Raw genomic sequence first — 25220 nt, 5'->3', positions numbered from 1 at the left:
CATCAGTTCTTATGTGTGTCTTAATGTATGAGCTCCATGAAGAACATGTTTTAAATGTGTTCTTACAAACAGAATTACCAAAGGTAATTCTGGTTAGAAGAATACAATAAAATTATACTAGCTGGGAAACCCTCTGAAAATTATGAAGCACATTATAAGATTGTCTTTGAAGTAGTCTATGTAGAAACAGGTAGATCTTCAAATTGTTGAAAGCAAGCATTTAATCTGACTTGATAAAAATTATTCAATTTTACAATAAAAAGTACAAACAGAAGTCTAGTATGTCTAGTGTTGTTAGCTGACTATGTATTTATGATTTCAGATGTAGTCAGCATTAGAATAAATGAGTGAGTGCATCTTGCTAGTTGCTATATAAAAATGGGCTGCATTATATATACATGGACTAGCACATAGAGAGACCTTGAACCTCAGCCAACTTGCATCTGTGTCTTCATACGAAATGCAACTGTATTTGAAGCAAAAGAATAAAAAGATTGTTGGTCTTACTTGTTTGCCCTCTTTCCAAAGCACAGCATGGGGCTGTGGAAATAGCAGGGTGGATAAAGAGCTTGTCATGCAAAAGTGAGGACCAGATCTGAATCCCCAGGGTCCATGTAAAATCAGTGAGCATGTGGCAAGCCTATAATCCCAGCACTCAGGAGGCAGAGACTTGGGAGGACAAGAGCAAGCTGGCTAGCTAGACTAGCCAAATCTGCACGATGCAGAAGCATCAAGTCAACAGTGACATGCCTCCACACACAGGTGTACACAGGGGCATGAGCAGCCACAGACATACCCAAACACACATGAACACATATGTATAGCGCTCACACACACATAAACACAGCAATAAGTGACATGTTCTTGTAAAATCAAGACAGTAAATATAAAACAGAAAGCCATAATACCTAATCATTTTTATTGCTATTAAGTTTGTTAGTCTTTATTAAAAGAAAAATATATTTCAAACACTAAAGTACATGATACTTATAAAAATATACAAAGTGAAAGTGTATGCTTCTATTATACTGGTATGTTATTCTATACCAGTGTTTACATCCAGGATGTCATGGAGGTAGCTTCCTTTTGTACCTAAAGTAAAAATAAATCCACTTAATAGAATAGGGTTCATTTTTAAATTATCTAACAGCTCTAGTACAGTAATATTCTAAGTGAGGGTATGCGCGTGCGCGCGCGCACACACACACACACACACACACACACACACACACACACAGACACACTTACAAAATAAAACAAATACTTCAAATATGTGCTGGCACACACAGCAGATAATAGCAATATACTGTCACAGACCTGATAAAAACCTAAGAGCCAAAAGTTTTCTGGTATTCATTCCAATGTAATTTAACATAAAATTGTCTAATGTTACCACCCTTTTAAAAATACATTTAATATTACTAAACTTTGAAAACATAACCAATAGATGAACAGCCCAAATCTGCTTTCCCTACTCTACAGAAGTAGTTTTCATTGCAATGACACAACCTTAACAATAGTTTGCTTTAATCTAACTAAAGTGATTAATCAAAAAGTAAGGGAGCTAGAGAAATGGTTCAGCAGTTAACAACTCCTGCTGTGCAATATTGAGAACTATAATTCCGATCCCTTTAGCCATGTAACAAACCAAGAACTGCACTTATAACCACAGCTCCTAAGAAGACAAAGACAGAACTGCTACGACTTTTTGATTTCTACATGAGCTTACACTCACAGACACAATACACCCACACCATACACACACACACATCCACACACATACATATATACATCTTTAAAAAAAATAAGAGATGGTTGCCCACCATAGCTAGATTATAAGTCACTACTTATAAGGATGCCACATACTTTAGCTACAATACATGAAGAACTCAATCTGGAACTAACTGGGAAACTTCCTCTCTGATGGCTAGTTTTCAAAGTTCAAAAGGGTCTTACACAGGCTACTACAGAAGAAAAGCAATGAAAGATGTACCAGCCAACAAGTGCTGGACCCTGCATGCTACAATATGAACCTTCCAAGCAAGTGCCTGAGTACAATAGCACCATGACTCTTATGGGACTAAAAAAAAAAAAAAAAAATTCTAATTGGATTTGAGGCCCTAGATTTTAATCCCCAGTATCTAAAAAAAGACAGAAAAGAAAGAAAAAAAAAAAAAAACAAGATGGCTCAGTAGTAAGAGCATTGCTACCAAATCTAACATCCTGAGCTCAATCCCTGATACCCACACAGTGGAAAAAGAGACCCAACCCTGCAAAATGTCCTGTGAACTTCACACTTGCACTGTGGTGTGTGCATACATGTGTACACATGAGTGAGTGCGTGTGCGTGTGTGTGTGTACGCGTGTGTGTGTACGCGCGTGCGCTCACACACGCACTCAATATATCAACACTTAAAAAAAAAAGTCAAACTTCCAGAATGCATGTAGGAGGGGATGAAGAACCCCACTTCCAAATAACAATTGGCAGTTGATGGCTGTTGACAGGAGTCATCCTCTTTAAGAGTGGCCACTCGGAGGTGGCCCGTGCTCCACTGGATGTCCCCACATCCATGCACACATGGGCAGCACTAATAGAACTCAGTAGGTTGTTTTAAAGAAATGAAATTGGGAGGGAGATGTGTTGACAGGCGGTCCAGAGGTAGTTAGGGGATTAAAGAGTAGATGGCTAAATACATGATATAGATGTATGAGATAACTAAAAGAATAAATTTTTAAATTATATCTTTAAAAAGCTCAACAAGATTAATATATACTAGTAATATTATGGACTAACTCCAATTCATTTTGTGTTCTTGGGTTCATAGATCCATGTTCAAAACACATTCTAGTCTCTTTGATTTATATAGAGACAATGTTACAGACAGATGATCCTCTGACCATCCAGGTCCGTTTTAATGCTAAGATTAGTGATGTCTTCAGAGGAGAGCATAGTAAAGGGCCCTTACCTGCTTATAACTAGGGAAAGAGCACATCAAGGTAGAGCAAATCCACTCTATGTTTGGACATGTTAGATAAGGACAATACAATGGTTTCCTTAAATTTTGTGCCTCTAATTAAATGTTCATATACCACTCAGAGAAGAATAAATAAATTACTGCTTTCCAGTTACCTTATTTAGCTCTGGAAACAGTTCCTGTATCACAATGTCCAACAAAACGTAGGTCAGCTGTAGCACAAAAACATGCAATAAAATATAAGGTGTTAGACAGTAAAAATGAAAGGCACAGAATCCAAGACTGTGGTAATCACTAAGTGAGAAGGGAGGGAATGCAGTGGCAATGTAAAATAAGCATAAAATATATCTAACACCTACCAACAATGTTCTACCTTTAAATGCATGGTAGAAACCTTTATGAATAAAAAACTGACATTATACTTCACCCATTTTTATGTAAACTGTTTTGCACAAATTTTAAATACACAAGCATAACAATGAAATTATATTAAAATTTCAAAAAATATACAGAGACTATATACATAAAAAATGTTAACTGGCTATTATATGACTTGAATTACCAAAATTTAAATGTTAACATCATTTCATAAATTTCCCATACATCCAAACTTTTCTACTAAAAAGATATATTAACTTTAAATAACACTGCATGTTACAAAGAAAGATAAGAAGCAAAAGCAGTATGTATAGATTTTCCTATCTGAATGTTCAGATTATGTGGCTTGATTTTGATAGTGACTTATACAGTTAGTAAACCAGACACCCTGTTGCTCAGCAAACCACACCAATACCACCCTACTTACCTGCTTGTTGAGCACTGGCTGCTGCAAGCCATCAAATAAAAGTCTGACGCTTTCATACTTGGTTTCTTCACCAATACACTTGACTATCAGATCTAAACAAGAAAGCCACTGTGAAACTCTTCATAATGACCATCACTAGCTGCCTCTTAAAGTAAAAGCCTCTTCCATTCACAGCCACCACGTAAAAGCTGTAAATCAGTATTTCTCAAACCAGTGTTTGCAAGAAGCTCCTGGAAACAAGTTTTATCCTCAAGTCAAAAAAATATAGCTGCCATTAATCCTTTAGGAAGTTCATAATACACAAGACATACTGCAGCATAAAAATCAACTGATAAAGAGACTTAAAAATTATACATGTTTTATTACACACTTAGGGTTAAACCAAAACAACATTTTTAAATATTTATTTTTATTATGTGTGTGGTTTGTGTTTGTGAGGAGAGGGAACTAGAGTTAAAGGCAGTTATAAGCAACTTATGTGATATTTTCTGCTAGGACAGTATGTACCCCTTCCCTCCCACACCATCACCCCAAGACAAGATTTCTCTGTGTAACAGCCCTGGCTGTCCCAGATCCTACTCTATGGACAAAGTTGGCCTCAAACTCAGAGATTCACCTGCTTCTGCCTCACAAATGCTGGGATTAAAGGTGTGGGCCACCACTGCCCAGTTGTACACTAACTAAACTGTATTCTTAACTACTGAACTAGCTATCTCTCCAGTGTCCAAGTAAAAGAATTTAAACTCCAATGATGTTTATGCATTGTGTACACACACATAGAAATATATCTATAATCAGATGTGATGGACATCTGTAACCTCATCATTTGGGAAGCAAATGTAGAAGGATCAATGCAAATTTGAGGCCAACCTGATCTACATAATGATGATATCCAAACCAACTAGGAAGCCAGCCACATAAGAGACCCTGCTTCAAAAGAGAGAAAGAGAGACAGACAGACAGACAGACAGACTGAGACAGACAGACAGAGAAAGAAGCCAGTCAAACAAACATAAAAACTCTTTATTACTGTGTGAGTAGAAATAACCTTGTCTTAAATTTTAGGGGTGAGCTGAATATATCGGCTCATACATGTAAATTCTAGCACTCAAAAGACTGAAGCAAGATAATTGTTGCAAGTTCAAAGCCAGCAGGGGCTACAACTTGAGAGTCTATCTCAAACAAACAAAATATTAGTGTTACCAACAAAAGAACAAATTGCATTTACAAATGGGTTAATTTAATTAGTCCTTACTAGTATTTCTAAAATAAAAACTCATAATAACTACTAGTTTTAATAATTACATTGCAACCTCAAAAGGATGCTACTTTGAATTATTTAAAAATTTTACCTGGAATGTAATTCATCATTTCTTCAAACGTCTGTTTTGCTCCTTTTTGCTTATCTTGGAGGGAGCGAGGTTCAGTATTTTCACAAAATATAGCATCTAAAAATGAATATAAGAAACTTATACAACTATTCTCCAATTTATACACAAATTTCCTAGTAATAGAAATGCAAAAAAAAAAAAAAAAAAAAACCCTACATTTTTAGACCTAACTAAAAACTCAAGCACAAAACAGGAAACAAAGCCTTGAACAGACACAAACCTCTGAGAAGCGTTATGAGAGAAACCAGCCGGTGCTCTTGAAAGAGCTGTTCTAGCTTGCACTGAAGATAGTAGTCAGTGTACATTTCTAGTGTGTTCTTAAAGAGGATTCTAGTTCCCATTAAAAGATGATGAAGCCAATCTGGAACTTGGAAAACCACTCGTCCTAAGGAAAACCAATTGAGAATCAATTGAGATCTGCTGTTGCTCAAGATGATAAATGGATACAGTAACGGGTCAGTTTTACTTACAGTCAAGATCAATGTATTAAATCTGTGAAAGGAGTGTCTTTCACAGAGTTGAGGTAGGACTGACTGTATTTGCATCATTAGGGAGATTAATGACAAACAACACAGACCGTTTAGAACTTACCTACATACATCAGGTAATCATAGACTCCATCCACAGTCATCACCTCCAGGAAGTAGTTCTGATTCTGCTTCCGCTCTGTAGTCTCAGCACGGTTTGCATTATTCTTATATAGATCATTGAAAAGCTAAAGCAAAAATTGAAATAATAAAGAGACATATAGTTTATTATACCTACTGATAATAATCACTAAGGTTAAAAGAATACATAGGAAAAAGTACATTATGTGCCAGGCTGTATCGACTCCCCATGGGAAGCCTTACCCTTTCTGAGGAGTTAGGATAGGATAGGGGGAGGGGGAGGAGGTAGAGGAGAGGGGAGAACTGTGGTTGGTATACAAAATGAATAAAATAATAAAAATGACAATAAGAAAGTTTAAAATCTAGCTGGGCAGTGGTGCACACACCTTTAATCCCAGCACTCAAGAGGCAGATCTCTGTGAATTTGAGGCCAGCCTGGTCTACTGAGTGAGTTCCAAGACAGGCTCCAAAGCTACAGAGAAACCCTGTCTCAAAAAGCAAAACAAGAGCTAACGGGCCCCCAGACTGATAGCTAAGAAGAGGCATGGGACTGACTCAGGGCCCCCCTGAATATGGGTCTCAGCCAGGAGGACTGAGCAGTCTAAGGGACCTCAGACAGTGGAGCCAGGATGTATCCCTGGTGCACAAAAGGACCTTGCGAACACATCCCCCATGGAGGGATACTTCCTTAACCTAGAGACAGGAGAGAAGTAAAATAATAAATTAAATAAAAAAAGAGCAAAACAAAACAAAAACAGCTTAAAATCTATTTTCATAGTTTCACATTTGTGACCAATGCTACAGTAAAAACACATATTCTTCTCAAACTATTACACAAAAGAGGATATTCACTTTTGACATGAGGAAATTAACTATCCTTAAAGAATTTTTCTTTTCTCTGTGTGTGTTTGTATTTCTTTTTTGGTTGTTCGCTTTGTTGTGCTTGGATATTCTAGACTTAGAGCTTCAAGCAAGCTAGGCAAGTGCTCTTCCACTAAGCAATATCCCTCACCCCTCGTTTTTATAGTTAATTTCTCAGAGAGATGCAGAGACAGGGCAAAGCTTGTAGCCCCGGACTGGCTCCTCCCTCAGGCTCCCAAGCACTGGTTTTATAGGAATGTACCACAACACCTACCTCCCCTTCCTTCATGCTATTGCTGTTAGCGTTTTGCATTTGGTCTCACTCCTACCCCTAACTTACCCGGAATCCAGTACATAACTCAGGCTGACTTCAAGTTTTTGTTGTTTTCAAGATGGGGTTTCTCTGTGTAGCCCTGGCTGTCCTGGAACTCGTTCTGTAGAGCAGGCTGGACTTGAACTCACAAAGATGCTTTCTCTGCCTCCCAAGTGCTGAGATTAAAGGCATAGGCCACTAATGTGCAGATATAAAAATTCACCTTTACACGAAGTTCATTTGTGAACTATCATTCAAGCCCAAAACAGCTGGAACAGGGAAAACTGTTCTGGGGATGAGCTTAGTTGGACAAATACTTGTCTAGCAAGCACATAGCCTTGTGTTCTGTCTTTAGCACCACACAACACTGAGTGGTGCATATCTAGAATCCCAGCACTCAGGAGGTAAATGTAGGAGCAGTTCAAGGTCACCAGCTGACTACACAGTAAATTCAGGACCAGCCTAGACAACATTAGATCCCTACTAATCAAAAATTATGACAAGCAATGATTCTTTGGTCTGCTTATAGAGTGAAGGCCACCTCGAGGAAACCTCTGAACCCTTCAAGCTGTTTTGAGTTTCAACATGGAGGTAAGTATATTCACAGTCCAGGAGAGAGGGGTATTACCAGGCAGGTGGTCTGCGCTTGTATCTGTTTGCATCTGTCTCTAGGGAGCAACAGTTCTTAAGAAAGGGACTGAGGACAACTTTCAATGGTGACTGAGGAGAGGAAAAAAATTGAGGCTCGTGTTTTAATTTCTCCTACTTTAATGGAATTTCTATGCTCAACACAGGAGACGGGAGTGGAAGGGGAGGGGTGTCTCAGCGTTTTGACTGAGTCGTCTGCAGAAAACAGTGAACCGTTATTGAAAACAATAGTGACCTTGGAGAGGAAATGAGTTTTAATTCTTAATGTAAGAAACACAACCCTTAAAAGTAAACAGGCATGACTGGAGATGGACCAGAATAAATAAAGAGACAGAAAGAGTTGGAACAAGGGGGACAGAAGAACACGGGAGAGGGCTGGCTGATGCTGGAAGCAGATAAGAACTCCATCAGTGCTGAAAGGAGACAAGCGAAGGGATGGGGAAAGGCATGGGCTGCAGAGAGAATGTCTGGAAATTTTTCAGAACAGGTAAGAAACCAGACTGAGGAGTCACAGCCTGTGGCAGCCTCTCCTGCACAGCCCCTCAGCCACAGCTGTACTCTGCATTACTTACTGCCTCTTTACACAATATGTAGTACCTTCTTGTTGTTTTCGGAAGTGGGGCTGAGAACAGTCAGTTCTGGTCTACTCGGTTTAGGTTTAGGGGATTCACAGGAATTAATGAAACTCATGATGAAAGGTTCCAAGTGCTGACCTTTCTGTGGTGACAGAGGAGATAAGCACTTTTAATATCACAGAAGCCACTACAATTCATATCAGTAACTAAGCACATCACCGTCATTTATAAATATACATAAATCAGAAATTCACCTCTTTCATTAGTTTCCCAGGAACAGACTTTATAATTTTCCCTGTAATAAAAATAAAATGTTAATTTATGAAAGTATAACATAACTGTTTATAGTTTGTATGAATATTTCAGTAGATAGCTTTAAACAGTAAAGAGTCTAAGGCCAAAGCTGTATAAAGTATTTATAATTCATCATTTACAATAAAGGTGATACCCCAAACTATTTCACAGTTACAATGGGACCAAGTCGTAAGGGTGTAGCAGAGATCTAAGAAGCTCGCTGCTGGTAAATGTTAGTGTACCATAAGAAGACAACATAATTCTCTACTTGGATGTCCTTCTGACCTAAAGTTCATTCATTCGTTTACTCCTTCCTTGCTTTCTCTCTTTCTCTTTTGTCTTTGATGATGGAACCAAACCTAGGGCCTTCACATGGGCTACCATTAGCTCTATTAGAGAAATGCCTTAGAGGTTAAGAGAACTTCTTGCTCTTCAGAGGACCTGAGTTTGGTTCTCAGTTCATGTTGAGCAGCTCACAGCTGCCTTTAACTCCAGTTCTAGGGAATCTGATGGCCTCTTCTGGCCTCTGTGAGCACCTACACATGGCACGCATGCGCGCAGGAACACACACACACCCTCCCCACACACACACACACACACACACAGACATATACACACAAAATCAGAATGTTTTAAAAATGTTTTCAAAACATTTTAAGCAATAATGAACATATCATACTTACACATACACAAAAGTTAGTGAAATATATAAGAACACTTTGAGAAATATTTAAGCTATTGGAATAGTTTATATTCTAAATTTTTAAAATTTTCCATTCTAGATGGGCATGGCGTATACCCCTCTCAATCCCATTGATTGTGGCAGGAGAATCAAGAATTCAAGAACATCCAAGACTATGTAGCAAGACCATTTCTCCAAAACAAGGAAAGAAAAAAATATGTTTGCCCAAATTATTCATTGTTTGTATCTCCTGGTTCCCTTATCAAAAAATACTAAACATCTGAAGACTTTATGAAGCATTTAGAAATTAACATACAAATTAATCTAAATTTCCAAATGCAACTTAAATTTCTTTTACCACCATTGCGTAGGCATAACAATACTAAGAGACAACAGTAAAAGTAGAGACTTTTATGATATAGAAACTCCCAGTCCTGTTACGGCCACCATCACCTTCTGAGCATCCCATGTTCCTCATGCAGGGTACACAAGTCCCATTGTTACACTTCTAATTCATCCACACTGCTGCAAGCTGCTTCAAGCTACAGGCATTCATTTCTATAGGACTCAACATTAAGAGATGGCCCAGTGATTAAGAGCACTGGCTGCTCTTCTGGAGGATGCATGTTCAATTCCCAGAACCCAGATGACAGCTCAGAACTCTCTGTAGCTCTAGTTCCAGAGGATCCAACATCCTCACACAGAGATACATGCAGACCAAACACCAATGTGCATGAAATAATAATAAATAAATGCATACATACATATACATACATACATACATACATACATACATACAAAAAGACTCTACAGTTTAGCTATCCATTCTTTCGATAATGAACATTTGTGCTGTTTCTAGTTTAACTATGATACACAATGTGGCTATAAACATTCTCAAACACAGATGTAAGATCCTTGACAGTAAATAAAAAGAAATTATATAACTTGAAGATAAAGGGGGAAAAAGGCCCAGATGAGTCTTTACATCAAACAGTAAAGCTATGGTATTTCTAAAGAAATTTTATTAAAGTTATTCATATGATGGTTAATGACATTTACATCTGCTTAAAACACTATCACTTATTTTTCTTATATGAATACCTAAGGATTGGAATACGTCCTCAGAAATTTGTTGCTAGGCGATTTTGTTACACAAACTCAAAAGTGTGCACTTATACAAATTTATGACACTAAGTGACATAATTTAAAGACCACTGTCATTGAGTAAAGCACCTCTGTACAATACATGACTTTATTTAAATATTCAAAGAAATGCAAGGATATTACTGGCTAATAGTTTCTGTGATAGCACAACTGGCTACAAGTGACTGGTAAAATAATCAGGGTAATGTATCTCTTACTTCAAAAGAAGTCCTTCGGAGTTCATAACACGGCCATACATACTACCAAAACCATTTTTCTACACTAGTCTGAAAACATTATTCTTATGGTCCCCCCCCCATATGACTTACCAAGATTTACATCTGGAAGGATCTTATCAAGAAACTGTGTTTCCCCACCATTGGGGGAGAGAAAGTCAGCCAGAAGTTGACTGTTACTCAGTTCTGGATGCTGCAGAAGTTTCTTCAATGAATAGACCAGAGGAGGAAAACAGATTAGAAATATAGAAGGGTAATCAAAACTGGCCTAAAATGGTTGTAAACAAAAAGCAAGAAACTTTAAGTCACCAAAATGTATTTCCTATCTAACCAAATGACTTAATATATTATCCACCAAAATAATTTACATTGCACATATATATATATATAGTGTTTATGTAACACATGCACATATACTGGGAAAAATGAGAAGTCAATTCTGAGTGGTGACTACTGGTAGGGAACTGATCCCAGGAAACCAAAAAACAAACCTACAAATAGTATAATAAAAAGGACTAAGTAATAAAGTAAGAAGGACAATTCCCAAGCTGGAAAAGTTAAACATAAATCAAACAGAATCCAACATTCTTAGGATATATTTAATTTTTTATAACAAAAGGTTTTCTTTTTTAAGTCTTCCATATCAAAATTTTAATTAGCATTAAAACTAATTAAAGCCCTCTCCCAGAAGTAGCTAGTATTCTATTGGTCATTAATTTTTTAAAAATACTGAGGACCAGGGATATAGTTCACTGGTAGAGTGCTTAGCTAGCATGTATAAGACCATGAGTATGATCCCCACTATCACAAAACAACAATATCAACTATATATATTTATATATAATATGACTTTCTTCCCCTGAGACAGGGCCTCACTATGTAGCTCTGGCTGTCCTGGAATTCACTAAGTAGACCAGGCCAGCCTCAAACTCACTAAGATCCAAAACTGCCTCCGGCTCTCAAGTAGTAGCATTAAAGGTGTGTGCTACCATCCCCAACCAAACATTCATTTTTAAAATCCACATAGAAATAGGTATGTTAAGTTGGAAAGATGACTCAGATGTTAAAAGCACTGGCTGTTCTTCCAAACGTCCTGAGTTCAATTCCCAGCAAACGACATGGTGGCTCACAACCACCTATAATGAGATTTGGTGCTCTCTTCTGGCATGCAGGCAGAACACTATATACATTATAAGTAAATCTTTAAAAGACAGGGATTACAGAACAAAGCATGTGTGAACAAGAGACATCTGAATATCCATGTTTACTGTGATAGACACAATAGCCAAGTTACAGAATCAAACCAAGACTATGCATGCATCAACAACAATGGATAAGCAAATGTATTATGTATGCACGCACACTGCTGTTTCATTCAGTCACAAAGAACAAAGTGATATAATTTACTAGAATATGAATGGAACTGAAATCATCATATCAACTCTCAGAAAGAAACACTAACGTTTTCTCATACGATTCTAGATTTAAGAAAAAAAGACATGAAAGAGGAAGAGGGCTATTTACAGACGAAGGCAGCCAGTGTGAGGTGGGGAAGGAGAAAAACAGAACAAAGGGTTATGAGGGAAGTGAGTATGATCAAAATACATCATCTACACATATGGAAATGGCGTAATAAAAACATTACATAATGAATATATGTGAAGAAGTAAATGAGGAAGACAGGGAAAAGGCACATGCACACAAGAGAAGAGAAGCAAAGGGGAGTTACTGGGGTCTCACACTGAGCATGAAGTTGGTGCTGTAGAAACAAATGAGAGTTACTGATGCTCCAAATCCGGAATTCGAGGTGGTGCTGTAGAAACAAACTGAGCAAGGGAGCTAGTGCTGTACCTGCAGATACTCCTGAAACTCCTCTCTCTTCGACTTTAAGAACTCATAGTTCTTGGGACCAATGATCCTTTTGGATGGAAGCTGAGCATCAGGAAATGTACCTGAAATTGGTGCACAGAGTTCTTATCATCTTGGCTATTTTAAATGCTATTTGAAAATACTATGAAAATTCAGATTCACAATACTGCCTTGCAGACATATGATATTAGGTTTTAAATAATCTTCACACAGCCAGAGAGTTGGATAGTATTTTTTTCTATTGTACAAACAGCTGATTTTAAGCTGTTACCATTAGAAAAGTCAATGTGCATTGTAAAAACTTAAAATATAGGTAAGAAAAAGAAGCAGAATACCAACATTCTTATTTTCAACAGAAATACATACAACTGTTAATATCAATCGACATTTACTTAAAGTTAAAAAAAAAAAAAAAAATCTGGTGCAAGACCTTTCAAGCAGGCCAATTGCTGAATTATAATGTTTTATAGAAGAAAGCAACATACCATGAAATTCTGTTAGTTTTGATTCAAGTACATAGAATTCAAGGTATCTTCTATAGACAGACCAGTGTTCAGGCTCATGTCCAACTGTAAGTTAAAAATAAGCAATTTTACAACCCACAACAAAAAGTGAAACATTAACAATACTAAAATGAGAGTATTACATTACAGTCTTCATTTTAGTTAGCATTATCATACCTCATCCCTATTTTAACTCTAGATTATCTAGAAAGAATTGATAAATTTTATTTTTTTTATGACATGAAAGCAAACAGATTGTATTGATGACAGAATCACAAAGTTGGTAGGAACTTTTGATTTTAAATGTATATAATTATTTAAAAATGTACAAAATTATTTATTTTGGTATGTGTGTCTGTACACACATGTATGTCATGCCATAGCACACATGTGCAAGCCAAAGGACACTTTCCACCATGTGGTCCCAGAGCAATAGATCAGGTTGCCAGGCTTGGTGGCAAGCACCTTATTTTATCCACTGAGTCATTTCACCAGGCCATAAAAATCTGAGAATTGTATTTTCCTGCACAAAAAAGTCAATGTGGCACATGATGAAAATTATATACATTTTTCTCCTTTGGAGGTCATGCTTCCTAAGGGCACATTATATGGGCAGCAAGGCTCTGTAATGCTGATAACTACAGTTACTTTTAGATTATGTTTATATTTTACATTTTAGTGATTAAGCCAAACTTTTCAAAAATAGAGCACAAAAGTTGTAAATGTTTGCTCAAAAAGTCAGTAACAAAACTATTTGACAAACAAAAATGAGACCTGATACAGAAATCAGACTAGAGTAAGGGCAATGATTTCATGGTGTACTTACTAAGTAAGACCCGGCAGCAACACCATAAAATCAGCATTGCCTCTGACCGGGATCCAGTAAGATTCTGCCTGCTACAGTTATCATAGTTACAACAGGAAGCATCACCGCCAGCTACTCAGAATAATCTGCTCCTGATTTTATGCTCTGTGTTCCTGAACTAGCATTAGTTTCTGAAAAAATTGTTTGAAAATTCAGTAAGGGAAATGATGAGCACTGGTCCTCACTGCTACTCAGTTACCTAGTCTGAAAACCCCTTAATTAGTCTGTCATTCCCCTCACCTCACAGACCCTTGCCTCTCCTGAGCTTCACTTTAAGTTTCTATTTGTCCCTCCCAAATGTGCAAGACTTTGTGTTTCCTTTACGCTGAATGCCCCACCTGCTCAACAAAGCTGAGTGGCCAGTGATTACTCTGCTGTCAGTGCTGTTCAGTTCTCAATTACAATCCACACCTGAGACAGCCAAGGCAGAAAAGACAGCAAACATGAAGACATTCGGCAAAGTTGTGTTTGATCATTGTTCACCCAATTCTACCTAGCCCTTAAAGAAAAATTTTAATTTAAAAATGGTTAAATTGAAAAGAAAAATATGGGGAAAGGGAATGTTATTTAAACTGGTGTAACACGAGGGCTGGAGAGATAGCTCAGTACAACTGAGCTCGAAAGCTAGGCTCCACATGGTAGAAAGAAAACCAATGTCCACAAGTGACTTCTACATGTGTGACACCCATTCACATGCATACAAATACAAATTAATGTAGAAAATAAGTCGGTCTAATACTTAATATAGTGGTAAATGCATTAATGGTAGCTAAGTACAATAGTTAATGATAACAGCAACAAGACTAGTAAAGAGTGACTGAAGAAACAGCTCAGTGGCCAACACGGGCTGCTCTTTCAGAAGATCCAGGTTTGGCTCCTGGCACTCACAGGGTGGTTCACAACCACCTGTAATGACAGTTCCAGAACTCCAAACATATAGCCCAAACTCTAACACACATAAGATAAAAATAAAAAAATCTTAAAAAACAAAACAGTAAAAGAACATCATAGAAGATTCCTTAGGCTGTGAGGTATGCATCAATATCTCATTCAGTGTTGGTTGAATAAATCAGTCAACTGATAACAAGTAATCTAGGAAACACTAAGCTTTCATTCAGGTTTTGTTACTTATGTGTAATCAAAATAAATAGTTACAAATGGCAATAAGTTTACACTCAGTAAAGATAGATAGACTCACCGGCATCACCGGAAAGCTAAGAAATCTTACCTGCTCGTCTATCATTTCTTTCAACATCAATACAAAACACAGGAATTCTCTCCTTTTTCTCCTTCCTTTCAGAGGAAGGATCCTCAAAAAAGTCTACATATGGAATGCTAATTTTCCATGCAGCAAGGTTTCGAGGAGTATTAGGTGTGCTCGCAGCTTCTACTGGAGAATCATCTTCCATTACCACAATACCTTCTTCAATCTGGAAAAGGTTAGCAAGGTGAACTTAACGCTTCTAGTATATTCCAAACTATAGCACATGAAATATAACTGTCAATAATATACTAATATTATTTTTTTAAACTTAGGTGATACAGCACTTCCTAAGAAAGTAAAGATAAAAAGTTAAACTGGGTTTTTGTGGTTGTTGTTTGTTTTGAGTTTTTTTTTTTTTTTTTTTTTTTTTTTTTGGTTTTTCAAGAACCTGGAATTAGCTCTGTAGACTAGGCTGGCCTCAAACTCACAGAGATCCGCCTGCCTCTGCCTCCTGAATGCTGGGACCACCACTGCCCAAACAAAAGTTAAACGTAACTAGTAACTAGCATCAATTCCAAGTTTCATGATAACTTCTATAAGTCAAAGTCTAAAAGAGGAGAACTGACTTTTTAAATTATGGAAAAATATAAAAAATAAAAATATAAACAGTTCAAACTTGATGGTAAATAAAAATTAATATACTCCTATCTTTCATTTCAGAGTATAAGATTTCATAAAGGGAATCACGCCATTGATGTAGTTGACACAGATAAGCTGGATCTGTGACACATCCCTGATGTATTTCAGCATAATCATTCTGAAGTTTGGCAACATACTTCTACAATGAGCCACTAAACAATTCTGAATAAATAACTCCATTCCTAAAAACATTCTTATGAAAATATCTACTTGAACTAACTTTTTAAACTGAAAAGGTAGTCTAAATATGGTCACTGTAACATAAAGAAAGTACATTTCAAAAGAAGATCTAAACAGGATCTACTTCTACAGAATTAGATTTTTGTTTGCTTTGAGATTTGGTTCCTCTGTATGGAGAAACCCTGGCTGTCCTGGAACTGGCATGTAGACCAGGATGACCTTGAACTCACACAAATGCACCTGACTCTGGGATTAAAGGTGTGTGACACCATCCCTGGCAAATTAAGATTTTTACCTTTTTGATTCTAAAATCATAAACATCTATAATTTCTTTTTATATCTAAAAACAAAATAATTCATTTCAAAATTATCTGTAAGCATAGTTCTTTTAAATCCTTCTGAGTCTCTAGTCACCTAGACATCTCTTAGTCTGTTAAAGGGGACAGTTACTATAAATAACTATTCACCTTATTTATGTATGTGCTGTTTGAGACAGAGTCTCTTGCTACACAACCCAGGCTATCTTTGGACTGAACATCCTCCTGCTTCAGCTTCATAAACGTTGAAATTACAGGTGGATTCCACTATACCCAGGATAAATATTAACAAAATAAACTAAATAATTTTTGCTTTATTTTCAAAAAGATTCCCTCTAAGAAGAGTGTGGAGAGTAAGGAAGTCAGAGACAAAAGGCTAGCTGAGGTTCTCTACTTAAAAACATTAAAAAATTGTAATGTCTCCTATGCTTACCTTTCCTATATGCACTTGACTGTCAACTTATTAATGGGCAGAATTTATTTGTAAATTTGGACAGAAGCATGTTTCAGATAGTTTTGTTGTTGCTTTTTGAAACAAGGTATCTGGCTGGCCTTAAACAGATGATTCTCCTGCGTCAGACAGTCAGACTCTTATATATCAGGTTTTCATCCCTGAGTCAGTTACCACAGAGATGTGACCCTATTTCTGTGTTATACAGTGTGCAAAGTGCTTACTATATACCAGGCATCATTCTTAGTGCTTCATGCAAATTGCCTGTTTAATTCTCCTAATTATACCCCATGTACAACAGGTAGGATGGTCCCGATTTCACACTGTAAGGGAAGAAAATCCCAACAAAATTGGGCAATTTGCCTAATCTCACATAATAAGTATGTACCACTGCCAAATATTATTTCAACTTTTCAAATCACACACCAGAGAGATTGGCAATTCCTAGAAAAACAATTCTCAAGGTTCCACAGCTCCTACCTAACACAGTATTGTGTGTGACCTGTGATAAGATCAGCATTATGACCTGCTCTGTGCCTTCTAAACTCTAAGTGGCATTGTCCTTAGCATTTGTCCTTTCTTTAGAAATAATATAATGACTATGCTTAACAATAACTACTTCAAAATACCTAGTGGAGGGTCCTGTAAATGTTTCCAAAATTAAAAATGGCTAAGTATCAGGAATTAGATCTCATCATTATTCACTGCATCTATGGATCACATATACATATTTATTATATTCTATACCATACATATGTAAAATTACCATGTATTAATTAGTGTATTCAAAAATAATAGTAATAGTAGTAAGGTCACAAAGTGAGAAAATGCTCGATTGTACTGGTAGCTCAGGTACAGGTTTATGGACATCAGGCAAATTTTAGAAGATAAATGTGAAGTTTTCTGCATAAAGAACAGAAGGAAAGGACCATCAAGCAGACCTGCATGTGCAAAGGTACAGAAAGGTACAATAGCATGGTGAGTGAAATATAAACACATATAAACAAGGAATCTTATCAAACAGGTCTAGGATGAGGCCTGGGAGCCTACATGTACAAACTCCACAGCCTAAGGAATGAGAAATTAAGGCTTCTAACAACAACACAAACATACTCCTGAAGCATATGGTAGGAAAGAGTTACATCAGGATTGAAATAAATGCCTAATGAAGAAATAACAAAGAGCTAGGAAGATGACTCACTCATCCCATAAAGTGCTTGCCTTGCCAACAAAAAGGACCTGAGTCATATCCCCAGAACAGGCAGAGAAAAGCCGTGAGCTGGATGTGGTGGTGTATGCTTTTAACCCCAGCACTCAGGGGACAGACAGAGGTAATACCAACCTGGCTTTACACAGTGAGCACCAGGCCAACTGGGTGAGACAGACCCTGATATGTATCTACTTGATTATTTTTGGTTTTGTTTTGAGGCAGGGTCTCACTGTGTAGCTTTGGCTGCCTGGAACTCACTATGTGCCTGCCTCTGCCTTGCAAGTACTGGGATTAAAGGTATGTACCACTATTCTCAGCTAATAGATCCTGTTAAAAGGGAAAAAAAAAAAAAAAAAAAAAAAAAAAAAGCTGTGCACAGTAGTGCAGTACTCCCCATAGTAGTTCCCATATTAGGAAGGTAGACATTGGCATTGGCAAATCCTCAGGTCTCAATGGAATATTAGCCTAACCTACTTGAGTTCCAGGCCAGTAAGAGACTGTATACATACATACATACATACATACATACATACATACATACATTCATACACACACACACACACACACACACACACACACACACGGCCATCAAATGTCTTAGTAAGTAAAGGTGTTTGCTGTTAAGCCTGGTGACCTGAGGTCAATCCCCAGGGTCTACACAGTATAAGGAGAGAACTGACTCCTGCCAAGCTGTCCTCTGAATTTGACATGTACACCATATACACACACTCTCTCTCGGAAAAGAAAAAAGAGAAGAACACCATGCCCAAGGAATGGCACCTTACTTAGTCTTCTGGCATACACATGCACCTGCACAAACACAAGCATACAAATACAAGCACACACAAAAGGTAGTAAACTACCAGAAATACCTGGGCTTATTTTCCCTAATAATAACTCAGATCTAAGAAAACGATTTTAATGAAATAAATAGGGAAACTAATTCAGCATACCCCACACTTAATTCTGTATTAAGCACAAAACTGTAGATATATCAAGTTGATTTTTTTAATCGAAGAATTTTCACTTACAAAGTCATCTTCACCTTCAGCCAAACCATAATTGGGCAACATAGCTCCCTCCATTGTAGTGCTCTTGAATACTCCTTTAATTTTGCTACCTATTCTGCTGATTCCAAATGATTCTCCTCTTTTTTGTGTGCTTCTAAATATTAAACAAAAATACATCAGGTACACAGAAAATTATTAGCATCTACTATATTATACACATAAGCAAAGAAAAAACAAACTAGATTTGAAAGGGTAAATTGAGGAAGATTAACAATGTTTGGAGTATTCTTCACATGAATAAATGAGACAAAATTTACTAACAAACATTTGAAATATAGCTAGTGCTAACTTGAAAACATTAACTGAAAGAATGATAGCCCCCTAGTGGTATATAGTTCTCATTGCCACAGGAGTTTTGTCAAAACATACACATGCATGACCTGACAAACAGTTTTTAAAAAACTATACTCCCAGCCAGGTGGTGATGGTACACACCTTTAATCCCAGCACTTGGGAGGCAGAGGTAGGCGATCTCTGTGAGTTCGAGGCCAGCTTGGTCTGCAACTCAAGGTCCAGAACAGCCAGGGCTGTTATATTGAGAAACCCTGTCTTTAAAAAAAAAACAAACTGTACACCCATTTGGAATAGTGGTTGTAAACCTGTGAATCACCACCCACTTCCGGGTAGCATATTAGATATTTACATTATGATTCATAACAGTAACAAAATTACAGTTATAAAGTAGCAACAAAATAATTTTATGGTTGGGCATCACCACAACTTGAAAACTGTATTAAAGGTCACTGTATTAGGAACATTGAGAACCAGTGATTTGGAGAACTGAATCACTAAAATAAGAATGCAACATAAAACTATGATCTTCCTATTATGCTTTTTAAATGAAACTAATTTATCTCTATGACAAATGCTCAAGTAAATTCAGTTTTATAATCTCATATTCCTAAAGGCATCAGTTATAAAACAAGTACACTTAACTTTAAAGTAATACAAATAAAAGAAGGAGGGAAAGGTTAGCAATGATGGAATGAATAAAAGTGGGCATAGCTCCAAGGAAGCAGCCAGCTCTGCCATAAACATTAAACACTAGGGTCAACAATTTTTTTCAAAAGTTAATTTCCAAAAGCAGAAATAGCTAAAAAGAAAAAAATGAAAGAAAACCAAAATGGAGTAAAAAAAAAACAATCCCATAGAGCCAAGTGCTTTACATTTCAGTAACCCAAACTATAACTTTTTTTTAAAGATTTATTTATTTATTATATATACAGTGTTCAGTCTGCATGTATCCCTGCATGCCAGAAGAGGACACTAGATCTCATTACTGATGGTTTTGAGCCACCATGTGGTTGCTGGAAATTGAACTCAGGTCCTCTAGAAGAGCATCCATCCAGTGCTCTTAACCTCTAAGCCACCTCTCCAGCCCCTAAATTATAACTTTTATCTAACCTAAAACTTGCATGGTACCACCAGAGACCAAATTACAGAGACTATTGTAGAATCTGACCATTTTCTTAGAATACTTAAACTCAATGGAAGCTATTATTCCTATCAGCAATGTAACTATTGAAATAATTAAACAATTAGAAATATAAAAGAACACTGATCAATTTCAAACGTATCATGTTTACTGTGACGAGATTTCATTTAAAAAAAAAAAAAAGATTTCATACAGTGTCTTTGGAACAACCAAATTTATTTTAAAGCTAGTAAACAGTATTAGAAGCAAACTAGATTATTTTATCTAAACAAGTGTGTAGTTAGTTCAGTGTTTTTTAAAAAAAAAATAACAGGTTAAGATTTTGCAAGCTCTGATGACAGGACTATTTCCAGATGAAAATAAAAATGATGACAAAATTTATAAACCCTGAGCAGGTAGGTGGTTGCAGGATTTAGAGATTATAAAACAATACAGGTATTGAACTAAGACATTTCTAAAACTCTCATTTGTGATTATAAATAGATCTTCAGAAACATCATCATATTTGTGTTCCTTAAACACAAATAATTATAAAAATTGTTCAGCAAAATCAGCAACCCTCTACTCCCAAACAAAGTCAACAACTTTGAAAAGTGAAATACTAGTAAATGAATAATAAAAATATCTTAATAGTGTCAGGACATTTTATTTCATAATTATATGTTATTTTAAAAATATTTCTAGAACCAAAGTAGAGATCTATGTTAAAAAACTTATCCTAAATAATTTATATAAAGGCAGGGACAGCACAGTGCTACATAATTTTCCTTTTCAGTTGCACCTAGGTTGCTTGGGGTGAACTTTCTAGATTAAAACAGACAATTTATACTTAAAAAAAAAAAATCACATGCTTAAGACTTACCGGAAATCATCCAAACTTAGGCTACCTCTGCAATATCAGATATGTGAGATTATATGAGGAGGAGAGAGAGAAAGCCCAGATATTAAATAGGTTTCACTTTAGAATATAAAATCAAATTCAAAAAGCTTAAATGTTATACAAGTGGATAGCATTCACCTTTGCAAAAGGAAGAAATCTTATGAATAACACGATATAGGGAAGAAAGAAACATGGCTGTTTGGGTGTCTGCAATCTAGATTATTAATGTTCCTGAAAACAATATCTTGGGTAATAATTTAGCATTTTCTTCTCCTTAGGCATACCATTTGATACAGCAGAAAAATATGTAAAGACTAAGCTAACACACAGCAGCTCAGATTGTTCAATACAGAATTGTGACTATGTTAGATGTATTCATACATGCTTCTTAACATATTTTCTAGCTTGAAATAAAAATGAGTTTTTACAGGCATAGTGTCTCATGCCTACGCCTATAATCCTAGCACTGTTGCAAATCTGAGGTTAGCCTAGACTACACAGTGAGCTCTTGTCTCATATAAACAACAAAATGCCTGGGGCTAAGGATGTCAGTAATAATATTGTTGCTTAGTATTCATGATGCCCTGGATTCAATCCCAAACAAATAAACAAAAATCCACAACTTTTTAAAGAACACTTAGAGCTAAAAAGTCAACAAAACATTCCTAAAGAGTTATGCTTTGAATACACAATAAAGTAGGTCAGAATTAGCTATATGCACTAAAATTCTGTTTTTAAGACACAAGTAAACAAACCAAAAAAAAAAAAAAAAAAAGTCTATTTTACATACTCTAAGCCATTTAACAGCAAATTATCAAGGCTACTCTAAATTTCCAACTAAAGAATATTAGCAAACTCTTCTACTGATTCTATTTATATAAATGAATCCTTAAGTATCAGAGAATCAGAGTCCTCTTAAGTGTGACAGCTAACATTAAAGTCAGGTAAATATAAAGAGAAACATACTTTAAATGGCTGTATTAGTATCTGTATTTCTGTCCTGTTTTATATTTTGAAACCAGAAAAAGGTATGCTAAAGATAGTGTGATCTTAAAATGGCAAAGAAAGCTTCCGCCACTGAAGCTGAAGCCTCTGACATATTTATCTAGCAAGTGGATTTTATTCAAACAGTTGACAAAGTCAATAATGTTATGACAGAATAATCAAACACAAGTCAAAACCAGTACACTCCCAGAGTTAAATACGCCTACCTGTTGAATTTGGAATTTCGTGTTGGCGATTCTGCACCTCTTAAAAGTTGCCTGAAATACTTCAAAACAATAAATACATATTAGGATTAAGTAAACCAGTATTTTACATTGAAATATACTACTTTACTTCGTCTTTTTTTTTTTTAACTTTGCTACTTAAACCACTTACCTATTGCTATCAGAGCCACTGTGAAGTACATAAAGTCCTTGATGAAAGCCTGACTTACCTCATCACTGTGGCAGAACATAGGAGTAAACACATTCTCCAAGAGGGAAAGAACGTGTTCATAGGCTTCAAAAAGACATCTCATGGTTTGCAGTTTCACAACATCTATGTATGGGCCTTCAGCAACTGTTTAAAAAAAGAAAATCAACTGTACAAATTATTTCTGAATAACAGAAATGTAACATATTTAAAATTCATTATATGAAACAAACACACAAAGTATGTTTCACAGAAACATCACCACAAGAAATCTTCCTAGAATGAGAAATGAGAATAACGTACCTCCAGTTCTGAGTTGTTTTGTTTTAGGGATTTTTTTTTAAGTGACAGGATCTTACTAATCAGCCAGGCTGCACTGGAACTTGTAGTACAGGCTGCCCTTGAAAATGTGATCTTCCTGCCTCCATCTCCAAGTGCTAGGATTATAGACCTGTACCTCCAAGCCAGCCTCAGTTATGCAAATAATGACCACTCCTCTTCCTCAAAGCTTACATTGTGTTAGTAAAATAAGCATGTAAAAACAGAATTTTTTTGTTTTTGTTTTTCAAGACAGGGTTTTTCTGTATTGCTTTGGAGCCTGTCCTGGAACTAGTTCTACAGACCAGGCTGGCCTCGAACTCACAGAGATCCGCCTGCCTCTGCCTCCCGAGTGCTGGGACTAAAGGTGTATGCCACCAACACCCAGCTTTAAAACAGAATTTTTTTAAACTAAGAAAGTTAATAAATGATCTCTAAGTGTTTAAAAAAAAATAGCAATTTAAGCTGTCCATGTAGCTTCAACCACTGTTAGAATAAGTAAACAACATATGAATCCACCCAGAGTGCATAGTGTTCTTACAAAGGACTGGAGTTCTTTTCCTAGAACCCTTGCTGAGTGCTCACAACCACCTCTAACTCCAGATCCAGAAGCTGAAGCCTCTGCCTTCGAAGGGCACCTGTGCTCACACATGGGCATATGCCCCGTGCACACACACTTGAAAACAATAAAGTGCCAGGTGTGGTGACCCACACTTTTAATCATACCACCAGGGAAGCAGAGGCAGACAAATCACTGAGTTCAAGGTCAATTTGGTCTATAAAGCACATTCCAGGCGAGCCAGGGCTACATAATGAGAGTACCTTCCCTTAAAAAAGTAAATGTATAAGTATTTATAAAACTGAAAAAAAAATACATAAAGAAAACTTAGCAAACTAGAAAGGCCTAGAATATCCATTTTCTTTGTCATCTTTGACTTACTTCTTTGAATCTCTTCTACAATGAAGGGATCAAATCTAATTTTGTCAATACTTTCATCCAAGCAGTATGTTTTATAAATCTTCTGCAATTCCTCATGTAGAGATAGCATTTCATCATTTGATAACTCTGGTCGCAAAATTCTATCATTAAATTCCTCTAACAAATCAAAGAGAAATTAAAGAAAAAGTTACTTTAATATAAACGCTTTCATGAAAACTTCATATTCTTACTCTAAAAGTATCAATATAATCATTTTAAATGTTTAAAAAATACTTAAGAGTAGCATACTCAGATGAAAGACAAAGTCAAGATTTTTATGTTAATTAAAAATACGTAAGTAGCAATAAGAATTTACAACAATAGAAGTATATTTGTAAAATTTTCTCTAAAGAACATATTGGATTAGTTTCTTATCCAAGGTCTTTCAATATTTTAAAATCTAATGATATATAAATAATACACTAAATAATAATGAAAACACAGCTTGTTGTGGAATAATCTTTTTGTACACTGTGAAAATTTGTCTTTGCCAAGGTACCTTCTGATTGGTTTAACAAAGAGCTTAATGGCCAATAGCTAGGCGAGAAGAAGTTAGGTGGGACTTCAAGACAGAGAGAGAAGAAAAGGAGATGAGTCAAGGTATGGGAGAGACAACCAGAGGACACGAAGAGGGAACAGAAAGTGCAAGATGGAAGAAAGGAAAAATGCAACAAGGCAAAACATAGATTAATATAAATTGATTAATTTAAGTTATAAGCGTTAGTGGGCCAAGCCTAAGCTAAAGACTGAGCTTTCCTAATTAATATTAAGTCTCTGTGTCATGTTTTTTTAAACTGGCAGCCTAAAAAGTGTGCCTACATATGGCTTCCAACATGGGGGCTCAAATATCCAAACAGGGCCTGAAAAAGCTATAATTTCTGGACAAGGAGCCAGATGTAGCTTCCTAAGCCTGCAGGCTCTCAGGCTGGCTAGTGTTCAACAGTGGCATACCAAGTGAGGCGTGGCAACTGGCTGCTGCCTGCAGGCTGGAGCCAGCTGCCAGCATCATCCACCAGCACCAGATGCTAAGATGAGCTATGTAGCATCTGACATAGCAGTTTAAGATTTGTCTCACATGGTCAGAGAATGCTACAGATGTCTAGTAAAGCCAAATCCAGACAGAGAAAATCTCTAAAAAGGTACAGTGTGTTTTAAAATGTGCTTAGATGCCAAAAAAAGGGGGTGGGGGTGGGGGTGGTACAGACACAGTCATAGAAAAAATAGTTTAAAAATAAAGTCTTTAAATAAAGACTAAAGTAATATTTTAAAAAGACACATAAACATGAGAAATAC

The 25220-nt window shown here is 36.4% G+C and overlaps 1 protein-coding gene across 4 annotated transcripts in view; it reads right to left on the bottom strand.

Annotated features, from left to right (window-relative positions):
* Positions 1-898: 898 nt before the first annotated feature.
* Positions 899-25220, bottom strand: part of Snx14 (sorting nexin 14) — a 60967-nt gene continuing 36645 nt past the window's right edge. For 2 of the 4 annotated variants that reach the window (XM_051207391.1, XM_051207401.1), the window contains exons 13-29: positions 23889-24044; positions 22653-22777; positions 22426-22484; positions 21197-21223; positions 18861-18993; positions 14997-15198; positions 12886-12969; positions 12383-12483; positions 10625-10736; positions 8431-8471; positions 8199-8318; positions 5763-5886; positions 5392-5556; positions 5133-5228; positions 3781-3872; positions 3131-3187; positions 899-1092 (exon numbers count right to left, since the gene is read on the bottom strand). In XM_051207391.1, coding sequence (XP_051063348.1) covers positions 1054-1092; positions 3131-3187; positions 3781-3872; positions 5133-5228; positions 5392-5556; positions 5763-5886; positions 8199-8318; positions 8431-8471; positions 10625-10736; positions 12383-12483; positions 12886-12969; positions 14997-15198; positions 18861-18993; positions 21197-21223; positions 22426-22484; positions 22653-22777; positions 23889-24044 — 1733 coding nt within the window. In that variant the 3' untranslated portion in view covers positions 899-1053. The remainder of the gene's footprint in view (positions 1093-3130; positions 3188-3780; positions 3873-5132; positions 5229-5391; positions 5557-5762; positions 5887-8198; positions 8319-8430; positions 8472-10624; positions 10737-12382; positions 12484-12885; positions 12970-14996; positions 15199-18860; positions 18994-21196; positions 21224-22425; positions 22485-22652; positions 22778-23888; positions 24045-25220) is intronic. The other 2 variants (XM_051207420.1, XM_051207411.1) reach the window with 1 other exon arrangement.

The sequence above is a fragment of the Phodopus roborovskii genome, unplaced genomic scaffold (assembly GCF_943737965.1).
Source record: "Phodopus roborovskii unplaced genomic scaffold, PHOROB, whole genome shotgun sequence".
Classification (NCBI taxonomy): Eukaryota; Metazoa; Chordata; class Mammalia; order Rodentia; family Cricetidae; genus Phodopus; species Phodopus roborovskii.
Note: the sequence above shows the minus strand (reverse complement) of the source record. Positions and strands in the feature narration are given on the sequence as shown.